The sequence below is a fragment of the Trypanosoma melophagium genome, assembly GCF_022059095.1.
Source record: "Trypanosoma melophagium isolate St. Kilda chromosome Unknown ctg37segment0, whole genome shotgun sequence".
NCBI classification, from domain to species: domain Eukaryota; phylum Euglenozoa; class Kinetoplastea; order Trypanosomatida; family Trypanosomatidae; genus Trypanosoma; species Trypanosoma melophagium.
This window is the reverse complement of record NW_027125174.1, coordinates 302,673-322,213: the sequence shown is the minus strand read 5'-3', so window position 1 is coordinate 322,213 and position 19,541 is coordinate 302,673. Positions and strand designations below refer to the sequence as shown.

The window sequence follows — 19,541 nt, the reverse complement described above, 5'->3', positions numbered from 1 at the left end:
GTGTATGGGGGTCTCGCTGCTATCTCCTGTTTATATTGATATTGATGATAATAACAATAATGATAATGGTATTGATAATAATAATGTTGTTACTGTGGTTATTTGCGGAAATAATAACGCTGGTGTTAATTGGAAGGGGCAGAAGATACATATGTGCGTATAATCAGCGGAGGAACACATGTTTTTTTTTTCTTTGCTACAGTGCAATGTACAATCGTTCTCTTTAATGCTGGATCTATTCATCATGTTCCTCTTACTCTTTTTATTTGTTTTTTTTTTTATGTGAATGTCATTTGTAACAACAATACATTTGTATAAATCTACCCAAATACAATTCATTTCAATTATACTGTCTTTTTTTTATTATTCTTCCCTTGATATTGTTTGACAATATTCCTTTTGTTTCTATTGTTTCTCTCTTTCCCTTTCTTTTCTCTCTCTTCCTTCTCTCTCTGTATATATATGTATCCCGTTAATCTTAACGATTACACCAACATACATCATCATTATACAAATAGCAAACAAGCAGAGAATCAACATAAACACATACATAAACTAAGGTGGGTTATATATATATATATATATATAGATTGGGTATTTTCTTTCTTTCTCTGTGCCTGTCTGTGTTCTCTCTCTCTCTCTATATCCATTTATCCATTTATTTATCTATTTACCTAAATAAATAAACATAAATATAAATATAAATATAAATATAAGTAAATAAATAAATAAATAAATAAATAAATAAATATATAAATATATATATATATATATATATATTATCGCAACAAAGATGATGATGCTTCTTCGCCCAACTTTACTATTGCGCGTTGCGAAACGCACTGCAGCCTCTAATGCGGCTGTGCGTAATCGTGTGAAACGTGCCGCTGTAGTCGCCACTCCATCCTCTGCAGCCACAACAGCACGGGGAATACAAATCCATGAAAATAGAAATACACCATTGAATAATGAAAGTCGTAATACAACAACTACAACAGCTGCTGTGAAATTGGCAGCAGCAAAAACAGGAAAGACGGTAAGTGCCGGACAAAGTAAATTGCAGCGTTCACCTAGTAGTAATAGTAATAGTAATAATAGTACTCAACAAAAGGTCAGCACGAAACAAAGCCAGAGCCATAACAATACCAACACCAGTAGTAATAGTAATAGTAACGGTAATGGTAGTAGTAAAAATTTTGTACCAACAAAGACAACGACTCCATCTAGTACTGTTACCGTTGTCGCTAACACCTCCAGTTTTCTTCCAGATTACCGTGAAAAGGTATTACAGATCTTTCAACGACTTGCAGATATTAACAACGCCTTAAAGGAACGATATAAGGCACAATCTTATCAAATAGCCGTAGACAATCTAAAGAGAGATGATTACATCTTTCTGCACATTCCTCCAAACATCATTGCTCCTGGTGTGGATGATGTGAGGCGAAGGAAGCTTATCGAAGCTGTACATAATACACCGAAGGTTGGTGCGAAACTAAAGACTAAAATGATAGAAATACTCACAACAGGTGATCTTGCGGAGTTGCATAGTCTACAGGCGAAACCTATTATTCGCGCTATTCAAGAACTCACACAAGTACATGGATTTGGTCCTCGCACTGCTGCGGGGTTATACAAAAAGTACGGTGTAAAGTCTGTGGCGGAGCTGCAGCAACGTGTAAAGGATCAAGAAGCAGGTAATAATAATAATAATAATAATAATAATAATAATAATAATAATAATAAGATTTATAAAAAGTCATCATCATCAAAAAATGGAAATGAGAATGATTCCATCTTGCATCTCACAGAGGCCCAACGTCTTGGACTTAAATACCACCGAGACATCTCCCAACGCATTCCACATGAGGAAGTACGCCTACATGAGGCATTTCTTAAACTGCGGTTAAGGAAGTACTTGGGAAAGGGATATGATCTTTCTATTTGCGGCAGCTACAGACGACGACTACCAACTTCAGGTGATATAGATGTACTTATTACCAGAAAGACGAGTAGCCATATAGATGCTGTAAACCGCAAGAAGAATCTAAAAGGTAATAATACTAATAGTAATAATGATAATAGTAATAATAGTCGTGGGGAACGGGTATTGGCACCACAGGAAGTTCTTGCGGCCTTTGTAGAGGCATTAAAGCAGGAAAGATATATTGAGGCCACACTGGCGCAGGGATCAACAAAGTTTATGGGCGTTAGTCGATTGAAGAGTTATAACTATAATGCAGGGGCAACACAGCCAAAGTTATATCCAGCACGTAGACTTGATATACGCTTTGTAGAACCCGAGTGTTTCCCCGCCGCCCTGTTGTACTTTACGGGTAGTAAGAATTTTAACGTTGTCATGCGGGCAGAGGCTATTAAACGGCGATACATATTAAATGAGTATGGTTTATTCCGTACGGATGCTGTAAACACAACTACTGACAATCATGATAATGATAATGAAGATGATGAGGATAATAATAATAATAATAATAATAATAATAATAATAATAATAATAATAATAATAATAATAATAATAATAATAATAATAATAATAATAATAATAATAATAATAATAATAAGAAAGGTGTTAATAGTATTAGTAAGAAAAGTACTGGACGTGCTCGCTGGAATGCCGAGGCTTTTCAAAAGGTACTACGTGCACAGTACTACTCCGCCAAAACCCCCGGATTCGACAATGACGATCAAAATAACGATAATGAGGATCATAATGATAATGAGGATGGTGATAGTGTAGGAGAGAAACATAGTAAGAAGAAACCAAATAGACAGCAACAACAAAATGAGTTGGCTGCACTATGGCGGGAGGTGGAGGCACGACGTGTGAAAGTAAAACATGAACGGGATGTATTCGCAGCATTAGGCATGACATACGTACATCCAGAACACCGAGAAGTGTAAGAAGAAAAAAAAAGAATGAAAGAAAAATAAAAGGAGGGAAATATTTCTCTGCTTATATATATATATATATACATAGATGTGTACAAGAAACTGGGATGGGGAATGGAAACATCAACAGTAACAAAAGAGAGAAAGAAAGAAATGGAAAAGAGACAAAAAAAAAGAAAAAAAGAGAGAATTAACGAAATAGAAAAAGAGCGAAAGAGAGAAAAAGTGGGATTATCAGATAATTATATATGCATATACATATACGTATATATATTACACAACTGTTATATCCCGTGTACCTTTATAGAAACTACTACTATTGTTCCTACAAAAAAAAATAACAGAATCATCTGCAAAACATACAGGACACATAAATACCTTCTGTTATCTGTTTCTACATACCTACATGCATACACACATAAAAATATACATATACTTGGTTTGTTTCTTTTTATTTTTTTGCTGCGTTCATCAAAGCATCTCTATACTTTGGTGATGTTCACCATTACAGTATTTTTCTTTCATGTTACACATGTTTTTTTTTTGTTCTTTCTACACCTTTTTTCAATATTTACGAATCTGTGGTGTCTGTTCTCTCCTGCTGCGTTGAGAATTCATTTAAGGAAAAAAGAAAAGAAAAGAGAAAAAACACACACACACACACAGACATTAAAGCGAAGGGTTATTGTCTAATTTCTAATCTACACTTGTGACGAACCGGACACACCAAACGCTGAAGTTAAACAAACGAAAGATTAAGTAAAATAGAAGTAAACAAAGAAACAAAAAGAAAAAGAAAGAATAATAAAAAAAACATGTTCCGTCGTACATTCTGGCGCTACACTCCTGACTGTCGGGAGAACATTATTCGTATCTTCACTGAAATGGCAGACCTTAACAATGCCCTTGGTGAGAAGTACAAGGTGCAGAGCTATAACCGTGCTGTGCAGAGTCTCAAGACAAACCTTGATCTTCCCCTTGGCACTGTACAAGATCTTGAGAAGTTCCCTGGATTCGGTGCGAAACTGTTAAAGAAGGCAGAGGAGATTATCACTACCGGTAAACTGGAGGAACTGGAGAAGAAGACAAAGCCGAAGCTTAAGGCTATTCAGGAACTCACACAAGTGCATGGATTTGGACCACGCGCCGCCGCCGCTCTCTTTGACCGTGAGGGTATTTTCACAGTCGAGGAACTCATGGAAAAGGCTGATCGTATTCAACTCACCGATCAACAACGCGTTGGGGTGCGTTACTTTCATGATATTAATGAAAAAATCCCTATGCATGAGTCTGTCCTACATGAGAACTTTCTACGTGATTCTGTACAGGAGCGATTGGGGGATGTGTATGAAATTCAAGTCTGCGGAAGTTATCGCCGTCGACATCCATTCAGCGGCGATGTCGACGCCATTCTCGCCCGCCGCCTCACCGCACCACCGCTGCCGGGGCCCGTTACGGCGACTGGTGCACTCGGTATGTTTGTCGAACACTTACAACAGCGTAAATATCTTGAGGCGACAATGGCGCAAGGTCCATTGAAGTATATGGGCATGGGCAGACTTCCGCCACGCACGACGAATGGGACGACGAAGCAGTATAAAGCCAGACGTGTGGATATTCGACTCATTGAGGCCAAATCCGTCCCCACCGCACTTCTGACGTTTACAGGGAGTAAGAACTTTAATGTGATTATGCGGCAGGCGGCTATCAGCAAGGGATACTTATTGAACGAGTACGGACTCTTCAAGATTGGAAGTCCAGAGGAAGTTAAGGCACTGCAGGAACGCGTGCGGGCGAACAAGTCGGCTGCTGGAAAGTCATCTCCCGCCGCCGATGCCGCTCCTGAGACCACAGATGAAGGCGCAGATGGATTTATCTCATCTATTAGTGGACATTCAGCCAAGATGGAGATGTTGGGACTCACAAAGGAGGAATTGGAGGGAAAGCGGGTACATGTGACGTGTGAAAAGGATGTGTTCGATGTCTTGGGTATGCCGTTTGCGAAGCCAGAGAATCGTGATCCGTAAGAAGAACAAGAAGAAAAAAAAAATAAACGAAAAATTTTAAGTATTGTTTATTTCTTCCAAATATGCAGATTATTGCTACCGTAACTGGGAGCAAAAATACATTACACAGGCATACATATATATAAATATAGAGTGAGAGAGAGATAGTGAGAGAGTGAGGGGAAAGAAAGATTAAAAGCAAAAAAAAAACGAAAAAAAGAATATGAGAGGGATGAATAGAAACGTGAAACTAGCATCAACAGCTGCAGAGAAGAAGGAAAATGAATGGAAAAAAATAAACAATGCGGGAAAGTGGCAGGTGCACGAAGAACGAAATTTGAAAAACAAAAACAAAAGTAAATGAAGTAAGAAAAAAAAAAGAAAGAAAGAATTTACGACAAAAGGAAAGAGAAGAAGAGAAGCATATTGGGACAAAACCAAAAAAAAAAGAGATGAAACAAACAAAGGAAAAAAGAGTTGCACCACCCCAAGACTGCTAAGTAATTTATTGGGAAGAAAGGGATAAAGTAATCTTAGGAGTTGGGAATCTGAGCATTCTGATAACATACACATCACATAGAGCGAAAACGAGTGGAATAAAAATAAGAATAAAGACGAATGAGGTGAAACGGATCGACATGTAAAGGGGTCAACAGCAGCGAAAATAATGATAGTAATAGTAATAGAATAAATAAGAAGAAATGGTGGAAATACAAGGAAAGAAAGAAAGAAAGAGAGAGAGAGAGAGAGGATATTTTCCTCATTTTTTTTTTACTTCGCTTGCGTTGATTTCTAGTATGAAGTGATGGAGAAAAAAAAAACGTCATGCTTACATCCCTTTTACTGATATTCAGTAAAATGAAGATATATATATATATATATATATATGCATATATGTATGCGTGTATGTATGAGACAACTGCAATATTTCCATTCGCCTTACATTCCCTCGTTTTTGTTTGTTTATTTGAATTCTTTATATATATATATATATATATATATATATATATATATATAAAAACAAAATCGTTCTTTTTTTCTTTCTTTCTTGTTTAATGCACTCTTTTCCATTATTGTTTCTTTTTTTATTTTCGAGTTTCAATTACTATTTCTCGTTGCGTCTACCGAACAATGGAGTAAACTCCTTCCCTGCTCTACCAATCCACATAGATCAAATGTGTTGTGTTGCTGGTGATGCTGGATGAGTTGTGAGAAAAAAAAAAGAACCTCATTGCGCATGCGTATCAGCATATGCAGTAGCTGTTCATCCCGTATTCGCACGCCGCATGCCTTCACTATAAGTTTCCATCTTTTTATTTAACACTTACGGTTATAACGTGTTTTTTTTTTTTGCTCTCTCTTTATCTTTTTCTCTTTTTTTTCTGACAAGGTTGCGGCATATTTCTATAAACTTTTCTCTGTCTTTTTTTTCTTTTCTTGTTTTCCAGACCCCAATGATATTGACAGGAGAGCACACAGGAACACAGTAGGATTCTTTTGCAAAGAAAAAATTAAAAAAAAAAGGGAGAGAAATACATATACACAAGAAGAGAAACATCAAAAAAAAAAGAAAGAAAGAAAGAAAAAGGAAAATAAAGTATGAACTCAGAATTGGTATCTATTCAATACTTGGATAAATCCCGAGGTCGTGGTCTTGTGGCTAAAGCAGACTTTGCAGCAGGAGAAACACTACTCTGCGTTCCATACGATATCGCAGTGTTATATACCCCTTTTGTGCGTAACACATGCTATCGTTGCTTTGAAGCATCCCTAGAAGAGGAGAATAATAAGAATAAGAACGAACTTCGATATGAATGTACATCATGTAAGCATCTCGTATTGTGTTCTGATTGTGTAAATGAGTTAGTTTCAGAAGTACAAGAAGTATCGCCATGTAGTGTCTCTGCGGATTCTTTATTGCCCTCCCAAGCACACGAATTGATACAACATCATCGTCTTCTTCAAGCACATCGTATGGCTTGTGGGTGGTTTTGTGGACTTCCTGAATCCACAAGGGAAGGAGACACAGATTATTTACGTTTTGCGCTAGAAGTGGCTTCCCGCACGCTTTTGGGTGACACGCAACTTCGACTGGCTCTTGAAGAACTTTGTATGAATGTTGAACAACAGTCAAAAGAAGTTCGCCAGTTTTTTGATTCTTTCGCACGCAAAGTTATAGATAGGTTTAGGCCAGAGGGACTCGATATGGACGTGAGATATCTTTCCGATATCTTGCTTCGCACAAAATTCAATAGTATTGGGTTCCCATTTAACGAGGAAGAGACACTTGGTTGGACGTTAGAGAGGGTGTTGTGTATGATCAATCACAGTTGCGTTCCTAACGCTGCTATAGTACGATCGAACCGAGAAACATCGAGTAAAATAACAGAATCACAAGCAAAAAAATCTGGAAATTGTTGTATGAAACTTGTAGCACGTTTTCCTATTAAGGCAGGGGAAGAAATCACAATTGCCTATATTGACGTTGATGGTTATGGGGGTGATGCGCAGGCGCGGTCTCAGCAACTGATGGAGAGCTATGGATTTCTCTGTAAATGTGATTTGTGTATAGCTAGCACTGCTAATAAGAGTTAAATACAAATTAAATCATTTAAAAAGAGAAACAATAAAAAAAAAAACAAGAAATAAAATAAAATAAAAAAGACATAGTCTCAGATATCGCTGGTGGAAGAGTCAAGAGAATAAGAAAAAATATTTTAGAATTTTTGGATTATTCGGATTTTTCCGTTGGATTTTGATTCCCCCCCTTTTCTTGCCTTTATTATTATTATTATTATTATTATTATTATTATTATTATTATTATTATTATTATTATTATTTTATTCGGAGCGGAATAACAATAGAGAGGAAAAATATCTTTAGCCATTTGTTCCTTTTTCTTTCCCTCACCCGTCTCATTCCTTTAAAAAGAGTGTGGGAAAAGCAAGGATAAGAACATATATAAGAGAAATTGGCACGACACGAGTGATAGGTTTATAAATATATAAATATAAATATATAAATATATATATATATATATATATATATATATATATATATATATTTACTATTATAGATAGCAGGAAATAAAGGGACAATGTCCGCTTCCGCGGCCTATCGTGATTTTGATTACGAACGTCGTTTTAGTGATGTCAAACGACTTGAAAAAGCAGTAGAGCATTTTAATCAAGCAGTAATGAGAGGCATGGTGGCTATGAAGGAAATTGCAAGTGCTTTCGAAGCAGTTGGCGGAGTACTATCAGAAATGACTTCGGCGAATTCTGCAGCTACCTACCATATACCCCCAACAGAAGAGAACCCTGGAGTTGGTGTTGGTAAAGGAGATGTTACTTCTTTTTCACCTTTTACTGCCACTGCCCCTAATGATAATACTTCTAATATTACTACTACTTCTGTTGTTGCTACTAATACTGCAGCTACTTCTGCACCTTGGGAATCGGCTTCAATGGTTGGTTCCACCAATCTCAGTCCAATAGGACAAGTTAATGATGATACAGCTGCACAAATGCATCGACTAACAGTTCTTTTTGCAAGTGAAGCAAGACGACTTAATGAGGGACAACCATTCTTATTGTACAATACTGGTGTGCATCGTGATGTTGTTAACCGACTTCTTCCCGTCGTTGAACATTTAAAAGCTGTTGACGTAATTGCTAAGAAATGTGATGAAGCTTTGTCAAAATATCAAAAATGTAAAACAATAGTGGAAAAAAAAGAACGACAATATGCGAAAAAAGGGAAACCATTTGTCGATCAAGGGAGTTACAGAAAATATGTTGAGAAACGTGATGGAAGCTGGAAAACATATGTAGAGGTACGTTCTAAATTCTACAATTCATACCGTTTGTTAATGGAAGTTCATGGGAATGCTGTAGCCCATATTATACACCGTTATCTTAACCTAAATGGTGGCTACTTGCGCGAGCTTCTTTTTGCTCTTGAACGCGTCCTTCCTGCAATGGAGAGTATATATCCTACCAACGCAGAGTTTGGTTCGCAAGCACAATCTATTTTGACAGTTGTTGCCCCTATGAAAGAAGGCGATAAGACCGTTATCGCATCTCAAGTGAATAAAGAGGAAACTAAAAAGGAAGTTAATAAAGATATCGGCAACCTTAGCATAGATAAGGGTAATGTTGAAGATGATAAAGAGGTCCAATCGATTCATTCGCATACAGAAAATGGGCTGGATGTGGAACGGCCGGAAAGTTATACAGAAACTTGTGATGAAAATGTAACGAGGGCTACTCTGGAGATGCGTCTTCCAGGGGCAGCAGAAAATACCAATTTTCTTTGGAACAGTGTTTCTGATCAAGTGGGTCCAGGAGTTTTCAGTTCTGTTGATACAGCGCCTGCCGGCATAGGGGAGGGGAGAGGGTTGTATTTTTTGCCATCCGCCCTTCCGGAAGGAAGAGAGGCGGAGGCGCGTGACGAGGGTTTGCGGGAAATGAAATATCACGACGATGGGAATCATGATAGTGGTGGGAAAAGGGTAGCGGCGCGGAAGGCGACAACGCCGCCACCACAACAACGGCAAGAGGAGGGCCCTCAGAAAGAGAAGGGAGGCGACGAATCGCAGGGAGGGGAAAGCCAGAGAGCCCAAGCGATTTACGCCGACCCTCTCGCGGGGAAAGGTTTGCACAAACAATGAAACGTTGTGAACGTCTACCTTTTTTAAAAAATTTATTTGCCCTTTGCAAAAGAATGGGGGGCGGGAATTGCCGCCGTTTCCTTGTTAACTTTTATCGTTGTTGTTGCTCCATGGTCCTTCGCTCAGGTGTTGCTTCGCGATCGTTTTGCCTTTCTTTATTTCTTCACGTTTCGTCTGGCGAGGGGCGGCGGGGGCTAGGGGACAAACGCAAAGCAAGAGAAGGAAAAGAAAAAGAGAAGGCCCCACACACACAAACACAAAGGAAACAACAAAAAACGGACCGGATGGCGCCGCAAGGCTTCCTCGTTTTCATCCCTTTTTTTTTTTTTTTGGGAGGGGCCCTTCCGCCTTCCCAGATCCCCCATCCCCTTGCTTTTTCCCCGTCCTCCCGCCTAAGGGCGGGGCGCGCAGAAAGCGAAACAAAAAAAAACCGGGCGAAACTCTGGGGGGAGGGATCCCCCCCAACCGCGAATGGGGCGGCCCGGCGAGGGCGAAAGATAAAAAAACCGGCCGGGCAGGATCGGCGCCGCGCCCCTTTTCCGCCGATAGGGCAGAGGGGCGGCGCGCGGAATGAAGCACAGCCCGCGGCGGCACATCACAGAGGATGCGGCCGCAATCCCTGCAGTTCATTGTGCTGTCCAAGGTGCCCCAAAGAAAGAACAAGAGGAAGAAAGCAAAGAAAAGGCCATCTCACTGATCCCACGCCGGGGTCGCCCAACAACCCGCGGCAAAAAAAACAACCGCAACCTTCAACACGATAAAAAGGCAAAATCCAAAGCCCGGAAAAAAAGAAGGGGAAGATGGTGAGACCCGCGATCTTCCTAAAAGAAAAAAAAGAAAGTCATGTGCCCAAAATGGGAAAAAGTCCAAGGACATAGGGTAAAATCGACCCCACAGAATGCGAGCCCAAATGCCATTTGCTGTTCCATTTGCGTGTTATATATATATATATATATAAAGATAATTAATGCATACAGCTCACCAAACAAAAAGGGCATGTGTCGGCGCGTGCGGTGGAATTGTATGATGTTCGCAAGAATTTATTATGAAATCACTGGACGGCAGCACAGTGCTTTCAAGGAACCAGCAGCACAGAAGCCATGGCGGCAACGCAGGCGAGAGAAGTCCACAGGAGAGCCTTTACCAAAATGTTATCAAGGCTAGGATTGGTTACCCTAATATTGCTCCTTTCATTGTTATTTCCTTTCGCACCGTCATTGGTATTTATACCTGTGCTGCCTTTTGGCTGCTTTGCACTTGAAGTGTCATGGCTGCCGTCCATACTAGTGTTTTTGCCGCTGGAGCCACCACTGGCAGTGTTGTGATCACTATTAAGAGTGAAAGGAACAGCATCTGCAGTTGCTGCAATGGCATCGTCACCACCTTCCTTCTTCTCATCCTGTTCCTTGTAGCCCGGAAGCACGGCGCCATGGAGGCCCGTGCAGACCTCCTCCTTCGGTGGGCACACAATACGGCCGCTGCTGAACACAGACTTTCCTCCAAGCTCAATGGATCCGCCCGCAGGACACAGGTGCCACTCTTCGTCGCCCTTGTACTGCACGTGCACCTGGCCACCCTCACACTTCACGTTCGCACACACATCACCAACTACATGCCCAGCACTCGCTCCACCTTTCAAGACAATGCCGTTTCCATCCAGGCAGCGCGATGTCTCCCCCACACGACTCCCGGGCATATCTTCCTCCACGCCATTGGTGCACACGGTTTTTGCAGTCGCTGCGATAATGGGACACCTGTCCGTCAGTGTATCCTCAGAGCCAGAGAGCGTAGGATCCTTGAAATAAATGTACTCCTGTGGAACGTTACCTTCATATTTTTTCAGTGAACAACTCCCGAGAGCAAAACGGTCAGACGTGCACCTGAGGGTTTCGGAAGTGCTGTTGCAGAACATACTGGGGAACCTGGAGTTGTTTCTCTCAACACACATGGAGTGCTGGAATTCACAACCGGCATCTTTGCCCCAGGTCATCGTTTCCTCATTTCCCCACCTCGCGCGGAAGTATTTCATGTCCTCAAATGCTGCCATCGTGAACGCAGTGTACAACATGGCGCCAGGAAGATCAAAGTACACGCTCATCAGCTCATCCTTTGCGTCGCGGCGCTCCCAGTGAGAAGTCATCGTATTTTTTCCGTTTTCTTCCTCCAGGTACACACCCATAATATCGCCGCACTTATAGTGCTTCTTAGCCTCATCCTTCGTCTTTGTGGACTTCGCCTGCAGCTTAGGACTCTTCTTCCGTGCGGAAATATATTGGAAATCAGTCATCCCGAGTTTTTCCATCCGCTTGAAAGAAAATCCAAGGGCATGTGCAATCTCGTGTGCTGCTATGCGGACGGCGTGCCGCGTGCGGGCTATCAGTGCTGGTTCGAAATTCATCACTGCACTGAACGGTCGATTTTCAATGCTCTCCTCAGAACAGATTGCTGTGAAAGTGGCGCCTGGGCCAGCGGCCACGTACAGTACGAAGTCAATCAGGTTCACCCCATCTGTTTTGTGTTTCTCCGGCACGGTGAAGTGTGTGCAGACGCCGTAGCGGGGCACAGACACCTCCACTGGCCCAGGCAGCGGCTTGACAAGGAGACGGTCGGCGTGCAGCTTGATGGCCTTGGGGATAATTGTCTTGAGGAGGGTCTCCCGCTTCTCCACCGTAATGACATCCGCTTCTTCGCAGTTAACCATCTCACCACGGAAGTTGGGACGAGTTTCACCAACTCTGTTGCAGTACATTGACTCGTTCTCCAGGTCCTCCGCTGACACTGCTATGCGGATAGGCGACCAGTCTCTGTCGGCCAAAAGGTATTTTGCCGCCTTCAAACGTCTCTCACCCGGTCTCGGAAGCTCGTAAACAACTGATGTGCGCATAAAATTAATATTTTCATCTTTCAACGCCAGTTCATCGAACATGCAGCGGTTCCCCCGGAACGCAAGACACCCGCAAGAGCCCAGCAAAATGAAGAGGAGGAGGAGGAGAGGCAGTACTGAACCCTGCATCTGGCGTCGGCGGGTCATGATGCACCTTTGTGTATACCTCTCTGTGTGTTTGTGTGGTTGTGTGGAATCTTTCTATCGGGAAACAAGAATGGGAGTAAAAGGCAGTACGGCATTGAAATCAAAAGAATGGAGGGAGAGATGGAGAGAGGGAGGGAAGGAGGGTAACAGTGCCACCCCCACACACACAAACAAGAGAAGCGGACCCACACACATCTTATCCACACAAGCAGCCCCTGCCTGTTCCATCGGCGATTGCGGCAGCAGTTGCCCATGGGTCTGCGGGTTAGCCGCAACGCCGTCTCCCTTTCGGGTCGGCCATCACCCCACAAATAAAAGAGAACGAACCCCACAGCCACACAGCACTGCCAACGCACTCGCAGACCCCTTTTCTTCAGAGAGAGCGGCAAGGCAACGCTCGTGGGGGCGCCTCGCCCACATTGCGCTGATGCCCTCATATGTTTTTGTTTCTGTTTTTGCCTTGAATTGCTTGTCAGCGAACGGGTTTATGGTGTATTTTGCTTGAAATTGAATTTCTTGCCGCTTTACGTTCGTTTCATAACTGGAGCGAATGGATACGTTATTTGTCCAGAGTTGATCCCCTTTTGCATGGAAACGACTCTTGTGTACGTGAATTATTTAGATATGGATGTGTGTATTGACATCTAACCAGGAGTGCCTATGTAATCGTTTTAAATATGAAATAGTAAAAAGAAAAGATGAATGTATGTGTTTACAGACGTAGTTAGTTAAATCAATAAACAAATATAGTGGAGGTGTATAATTGATTAAAAATATAAAAATAGAGGTAAAAGATAAGGTTATGTTTCTTAAAGATAGTTTTTTTTTCTTTCCTAGTTTTTTTGTTTCCTTATTACGCTTTAGGTGCGAAACCTGTGGTAAAGGGAAATGTTTTAAGAGAAAAATAAATGGTATCCGTTGTACAAGTTATTTTTCCCTTTCCATCTTAAATAGTTATGGCTTTTGTTTTCAGTTAAATCAAGGGTAAACACAGTGAAAAAAAAGCACATACACAGGCAGATTGGCATACTTGCTACATGTTGCCTACATATGGTTTACAGATGGGAGGTTGAACGAAAAAAATTAAATCAGGAAGCCAAAATCAATAAAAATAAATAAATACGTTAATGGAATGAAACGAATTAAAAAAAAAAAAACGAATAGAGAACCCAATGTTTGCTTTTTTTCCCCCTTTTAATCTATATTTCCAAATTCCATCTAATCTTCTCTTTTCTCTTTCTCTCTCTCTCTCTCTCTCTCCTTCCTATAGAAAGGTAATGTGGAATCCAAGCACATCAACACCTTTTGCCAGACCTAAGTTTAGCCAGCCACACCCGCATCCTCTGTATTACGTGAAAAGTATTTTCAACGACCATTGCCCATTGCCAGACGACAGAAAAGAGAAGCAGAATAAGCGGCCAGAGTAGAAACGTCTCCGCTCTGAGAAGAGCCTGCATCTTGGCTTCAAGCACATAATCCACAAGCTGTCCTAACTGCAGAAAACCAGTAAAACACACCACCAATAACGCATCCGCCGCACTTCAGGACGACAAGAAATACATATTTGGATACACAATGACGTATAATAGCGGAATTATGCCGACAGTGACAACACACATAATCAGAAAAAGGGTATTTGATGCAGCAATAGTAGCGAGTGATACCTTTAAATCATCTGGAAGAAAAAAAAAACGCCAAGCCTCCCAGTCGACACCCAATGCATGGGAGTACCCAAGCTGGAATAGTACAGGCGAGGATAAAGATAGCGTTTAATACAGCCAATATCACACGTTTTTTTTTTCCACTCCGTAATTTTTGGTTTTTCAAATTTTCCATCAATATCGTTTTTTCCAAGAGAATCACCGACCACTGCAGATGTTACCGGTTCTCGTTCAACATTCATCCGACGCAGTTAAGTATTGCGACGCCAAATAATTGTAGCATAATTACCCCAAAATATAGAGAGAATTGTTGATGAGAGGAATACATAAAAACCAGAGAGAAATTTTACTTCAGCAATTCCTTCTAGTTCTAATCCAACTGTCATCACGACGAAAGCGAAGGAATCAAGTAGTGAAAATTTTCCCAAATAGTTAATTGTCTTCAGTAAAGGCATCTCTGGTTTTCGCAACACAAGTGTACAGACGAAAATTGCACCCAGTTTAATATAAGGGTATACTCCACCAAAGACGAACTTAAGAATAGCGAAAAAATGCATTCCAGATTTATACATTTTAGTTGTAGTATCAAGTAATTTTAAAGAAAATAGGTTTAATTCACCACCAACCTCAAGTGTAGCGATTGTTGTGGCGATCGACCACGTAAAACCAAGAGCCGATACAACACTCAGAAAAAATCAAAATTGTATCCTCCACCAGTACGCGCTTTAATGATATTTGATCACCTTCATAATTCAACACTTTGTCTCGACGATAATAATTAAAGAAGGTTAGTGCAATACAGCCAGCAACAAAAAACACAACGACAACTACTGCGGTGATCACTACTGCAAGAGGAGGTTTCCACGTTATAGGTTCCTCCCCAATCACAGGGATAAAGAAGCGTGAATCAGTCGTATTCTTTGATCTCAGAAGTTATTCGAAAATAGCATTCATTATCGGGTTTAAAACGGGACTCAGAGTAATTGTGATTAACCGATCCCACTCTCCAAGATTTTGAGTTCGGATATTCCCAAAAGTGATGCCCCCAGAGATTGGCACACTGCAATAGAAACCATCTGCGTAACACTGTAAATCATGAAAGGAAACTTCCAAAGATACATTAAAAGGATTCAAAATATCAAGTTCCAAAAAACCATCCGTAATTTCTGGAAGGAGTTTCAATAAACCATCCAAAATATATTGAATATCAAATGCATCAAAAACCCCTCTTATCCTATCCTTATAAACCTCCTTTTCACCTGAGGTATCAAAGATAGAATGCAGAACATTAGGAAATCCAATTTCAAGATGAAGTGTAGTTCCATCCTGCACAGCTGCGCCAGTATCAACACCAAACATTGTTGGAGCGTTATTTAATATATTAACAAAAGCTCGCATCATTCGTGAGTTTAGCAGGTCTGTAGCATTAGGGTTAAGTTGAGGATGTGGCATTGGTGGATCTACTGTGTGATTTTGTAGTTCCTTCTGAATATATTCAATTCCTGAATTACACACGAGCTCAGTCGCCTGGTTCTCCAGAGCCTTTCTCATAATATTTAGTAAGCACTCTAAAGATGGATCAGGTGGTATAACTTTAATATTACCAATCTTCGGCACAAACTCACGGTTTTTTACAGTACTGGTGACACTATAACAAGCATCATCCACAGTTTTGAAGAGATTTACTTTTACCTGTTGAATACTTACATCAGCCTGCAAAAGAGAGAGTTCATTGCTCATGTTTATCGTCACAGTGCATGAAACATCTGAGGATTCCAATGTGGACAAATACAGTGATGAAGCGTTTATATTTCCCTGCGTTGCACCAAATTTTATATGTAAACATGACAAATTACTCAATCTTGCGACTCCAATATCCATATCAAAATCCGGTACCTGTACATCAGTAAGGAGGAATGAACTCCACAACAGTACAAGAGAGAGAGAGAGAGACAAGATAGGATCATCTACCGTACAAGCAAAGAAGAACAGTCGATGTGTTATTACGTGTTTCCCCCAAAAAGTATCTACCTTTTTGGTTTTTCTTGTTTTTTATTTTAGCTCAATTGGATGATCCCCGCCAGGATGCAAATCCTCACAATAACACCTAAAGTGGAGTGCGTTTCTTCTTTGCGCAAAGTTTTTCTTTTATATTGTCTTCTATTGTTATTACATTCGAACCACGAAAGGCGTAACACAAGAAAGAAGATAAAAAAACAGATATTTTATGATTTTTAACCGCAAGACCAGAGAAAAGGAGAGAAGTAACAAATGCATCTAACAAACCCATCCAACCCAAAATAACAATAGTCAAAAAAAAGAAAAAATAAATTTATCTCAACCTTCTTAGAAAAAAAAAACTCAATAGAACCCATATCCATCAAATAAAAGAAAACACAACCCAGACTAAGAATACAACAAAATGATAATTGCGCCTTCCATTCTTGTTTAATTTAAAACCATCTAAAGAACAACACAACAACTACTACACGAACCCACCACCGAAAAAGAAAATACAGAAAGCACACACACGAAAAAAAAAACAGACCAGGACTGGCCAATACCTACGGCATTATCAAAACTGTCCCATCAACATTTAACCGCGAAACAATCGCCAGTCCTTTCACTGCAACAGCCCGCGGCGGCACATCACAGAGGATGCGGCCGCAATCCCTGCAGTTCATTGTGCTGTCCAAGGTGCCCTAAAGAAAGAACAAGAGGAAGAAAGCAAAGAAAAGGCCATCTCACTGATCCCACGCCGGGGTCGCCCAACAACCCGCGGCAAAAAAAACAACCGCAACCTTCAACACGATAAAAAGGCAAAATCCAAAGCCCGGAAAAAAAGAAGAAGGGGAAGATGGTGAGACCCGCGATCTTCCTAAAAGAAAAAAAAGAAAGTCATGTGCCCAAAATGGGAAAAAGTCCAAGGACATAGGGTAAAATCGACCCCACAGAATGCGAGCCCAAATGCCATTTGCTGTTCCATTTGCGTGTTATATATATATATATAAAGATAATTAATGCATACAGCTCACCAAACAAAAAGGGCATGTGTCGGCGCGTGCGGTGGAATTGTATGATGTTCGCAAGAATTTATTATGAAATCACTGGACGGCAGCACAGTGCTTTCAAGGAACCAGCAGCACAGAAGCCATGGCGGCAACGCAGGCGAGAGAAGTCCACAGGAGAGCCTTTACCAAAATGTTATCAAGGCTAGGATTGGTTACCCTAATATTGCTCCTTTCATTGTTATTTCCTTTCGCACCGTCATTGGTATTTATACCTGTGCTGCCTTTGGCTGCTTTGCACTTGAAGTGTCATGGCTGCCGTCCATACTAGTGTTTTTGCCGCTGGAGCCACCACTGGCAGTGTTGTGATCACTATTAAGAGTGAAAGGAACAGCATCTGCAGTTGCTGCAATGGCATCGTCACCACCTTCCTTCTTCTCATCCTGTTCCTTGTAGCCCGGAAGCACGGCGCCATGGAGGCCCGTGCAGACCTCCTCCTTCGGTGGGCACACAATACGGCCGCTGCTGAACACAGACTTTCCTCCAAGCTCAATGGATCCGCCCGCAGGACACAGGTGCCACTCTTCGTCGCCCTTGTACTGCACGTGCACCTGGCCACCCTCACACTTCACGTTCGCACACACATCACCAACTACATGCCCAGCACTCGCTCCACCTTTCAAGACAATGCCGTTTCCATCCAGGCAGCGCGATGTCTCCCCACACGACTCCCGGGCATATCTTCCTCCACGCCATTGGTGCACACGGTTTTTTGCAGTCGCTGCGATAATGGGACACCTGTCCGTCAGTGTATCCTCAGAGCCAGAGAGCGTAGGATCCTTGAAATAAATGTACTCCTGTGGAACGTTACCTTCATATTTTTTCAGTGAACAACTCCCGAGAGCAAAACGGTCAGACGTGCACCTGAGGGTTTCGGAAGTGCTGTTGCAGAACATACTGGGGAACCTGGAGTTGTTTCTCTCAACACATGGAGTGCTGGAATTCACAACCGGCATCTTTGCCCCAGGTCATCGTTTCCTCATTTCCCCACCTCGCGCGGAAGTATTTCATGTCCTCAAATGCTGCCATCGTGAACGCAGTGTACAACATGGCGCCAGGAAGATCAAAGTACACGCTCATCAGCTCATCCTTTGCGTCGCGGCGCTCCCAGTGAGAAGTCATCGTATTTTTTCCGTTTTCTTCCTCCAGGTACACACCCATAATATCGCCGCACTTATAGTGCTTCTTAGCCTCATCCTTCGTCTTTGTGGACTTCGCCTGCAGCTTAGGACTCTTCTTCCGTGCGGAAATATATTGGAAATCAGTCATCCCGAGTTTTTCCATCCGCTTGAAAGAAAATCCAAGGGCATGTGCAATCTCGTGTGCTGCTATGCGGACGGCGTGCCGCGTGCGGGCTATCAGTGCTGGTTCGAAATTCATCACTGCACTGAACGGTCGATTTTCAATGCTCTCCTCAGAACAGATTGCTGTGAAAGTGGCGCCTGGGCCAGCGGCCACGTACAGTACGAAGTCAATCAGGTTCACCCCATCTGTTTTGTGTTTCTCCGGCACGGTGAAGTGTGTGCAGACGCCGTAGCGGGGCACAGACACCTCCACTGGCCCAGGCAGCGGCTTGACAAGGAGACGGTCGGCGTGCAGCTTGATGGCCTTGGGGATAATTGTCTTGAGGAGGGTCTCCCGCTTCTCCACCGTAATGACATCCGCTTCTTCGCAGTTAACCATCTCACCACGGAAGTTGGGACGAGTTTCACCAACTCTGTTGCAGTACATTGACTCGTTCTCCAGGTCCTCCGCTGACACTGCTATGCGGATAGGCGACCAGTCTCTGTCGGCCAAAAGGTATTTTGCCGCCTTCAAACGTCTCTCACCCGGTCTCGGAAGCTCGTAAACAACTGATGTGCGCATAAAATTAATATTTTCATCTTTCAACGCCAGTTCATCGAACATGCAGCGGTTCCCCCGGAACGCAAGACACCCGCAAGAGCCCAGCAAAATGAAGAGGAGGAGGAGGAGAGGCAGTACTGAACCCTGCATCTGGCGTCGGCGGGTCATGATGCACCTTTGTGTATACCTCTGTGTGTTTGTGTATGTGAAGTTACGAGTGTTTATCGGTCTATTATGAACAGTGCCGTTTCATGAGCAGAAGAATATTGCGATTGTACAATACGGATAGAATCTGAAGAGAAACGTGGAGAGAAGGAAGAAAGAAAAGAAGTCAATTAACAAATAC

At 41.9% G+C, this 19,541-nt stretch overlaps 10 protein-coding genes across 10 annotated transcripts; 5 read left to right on the top strand and 5 right to left on the bottom strand.

Annotated features, from left to right (window-relative positions):
- Nucleotides 1-793: 793 nt before the first annotated feature.
- On the top strand, nt 794-2,923 carry LSM04_008837 (DNA polymerase beta; the record flags this gene model as incomplete). Its single annotated transcript, XM_067335905.1, has 1 exon — nt 794-2,923. One exon carries the CDS (start codon nt 794-796, stop codon nt 2,921-2,923), a length of 2,130 nt encoding a protein of 709 aa, XP_067188464.1.
- An 803-nt stretch (nt 2,924-3,726) lies between these two features.
- LSM04_002762 (DNA polymerase beta) lies at nt 3,727-4,938 on the top strand (the record flags this gene model as incomplete). Its single annotated transcript, XM_067335904.1, has 1 exon — nt 3,727-4,938. One exon carries the CDS (start codon nt 3,727-3,729, stop codon nt 4,936-4,938), a length of 1,212 nt encoding a protein of 403 aa, XP_067188348.1.
- A 1,578-nt stretch (nt 4,939-6,516) lies between these two features.
- LSM04_001571 (SET domain) lies at nt 6,517-7,512 on the top strand (the record flags this gene model as incomplete). The annotated part of the gene is made up of 1 exon (XM_067335903.1): nt 6,517-7,512. One exon carries the CDS (start codon nt 6,517-6,519, stop codon nt 7,510-7,512), a length of 996 nt encoding a protein of 331 aa, XP_067188325.1.
- A 503-nt stretch (nt 7,513-8,015) lies between these two features.
- LSM04_008756 (uncharacterized protein) lies at nt 8,016-9,590 on the top strand (the record flags this gene model as incomplete). The annotated part of the gene is made up of 1 exon (XM_067335902.1): nt 8,016-9,590. The coding sequence occupies one exon, from the start codon at nt 8,016-8,018 to the stop codon at nt 9,588-9,590; it is 1,575 nt and encodes a 524-aa protein (XP_067188455.1).
- Nucleotides 9,591-10,665: 1,075 nt separating this feature from the next.
- Nucleotides 10,666-11,286, bottom strand: LSM04_001480 (Peptidase M8; the record flags this gene model as incomplete). Its single annotated transcript, XM_067335901.1, has 1 exon — nt 10,666-11,286. The coding sequence occupies one exon, from the start codon at nt 11,284-11,286 to the stop codon at nt 10,666-10,668; it is 621 nt and encodes a 206-aa protein (XP_067188323.1).
- Nucleotides 11,287-11,782: 496 nt separating this feature from the next.
- On the bottom strand, nt 11,783-12,621 carry LSM04_007594 (Peptidase M8; the record flags this gene model as incomplete). The annotated part of the gene is made up of 2 exons (XM_067335900.1): nt 11,783-11,790; nt 12,195-12,621. 2 exons carry the CDS (start codon nt 12,619-12,621, stop codon nt 11,783-11,785), a joined length of 435 nt encoding a protein of 144 aa, XP_067188437.1.
- A 1,295-nt stretch (nt 12,622-13,916) lies between these two features.
- LSM04_008823 (uncharacterized protein) lies at nt 13,917-14,524 on the bottom strand (the record flags this gene model as incomplete). The annotated part of the gene is made up of 2 exons (XM_067335899.1): nt 13,917-14,083; nt 14,353-14,524. 2 exons carry the CDS (start codon nt 14,522-14,524, stop codon nt 13,917-13,919), a joined length of 339 nt encoding a protein of 112 aa, XP_067188462.1.
- Nucleotides 14,525-14,533: 9 nt separating this feature from the next.
- Nucleotides 14,534-16,163, bottom strand: LSM04_009375 (Intermembrane transport protein PqiA-like; the record flags this gene model as incomplete). Its single annotated transcript, XM_067335897.1, has 2 exons — nt 14,534-14,908; nt 15,252-16,163. 2 exons carry the CDS (start codon nt 16,161-16,163, stop codon nt 14,534-14,536), a joined length of 1,287 nt encoding a protein of 428 aa, XP_067188474.1.
- Nucleotides 16,164-17,380: 1,217 nt separating this feature from the next.
- LSM04_003591 (uncharacterized protein) lies at nt 17,381-17,659 on the top strand (the record flags this gene model as incomplete). Its single annotated transcript, XM_067335896.1, has 1 exon — nt 17,381-17,659. One exon carries the CDS (start codon nt 17,381-17,383, stop codon nt 17,657-17,659), a length of 279 nt encoding a protein of 92 aa, XP_067188360.1.
- Nucleotides 17,660-18,524: 865 nt separating this feature from the next.
- LSM04_008831 (Peptidase M8) lies at nt 18,525-19,363 on the bottom strand (the record flags this gene model as incomplete). The annotated part of the gene is made up of 2 exons (XM_067335895.1): nt 18,525-18,532; nt 18,937-19,363. The coding sequence occupies 2 exons, from the start codon at nt 19,361-19,363 to the stop codon at nt 18,525-18,527; spliced, it is 435 nt and encodes a 144-aa protein (XP_067188463.1).
- Nucleotides 19,364-19,541: the final 178 nt, after the last annotated feature.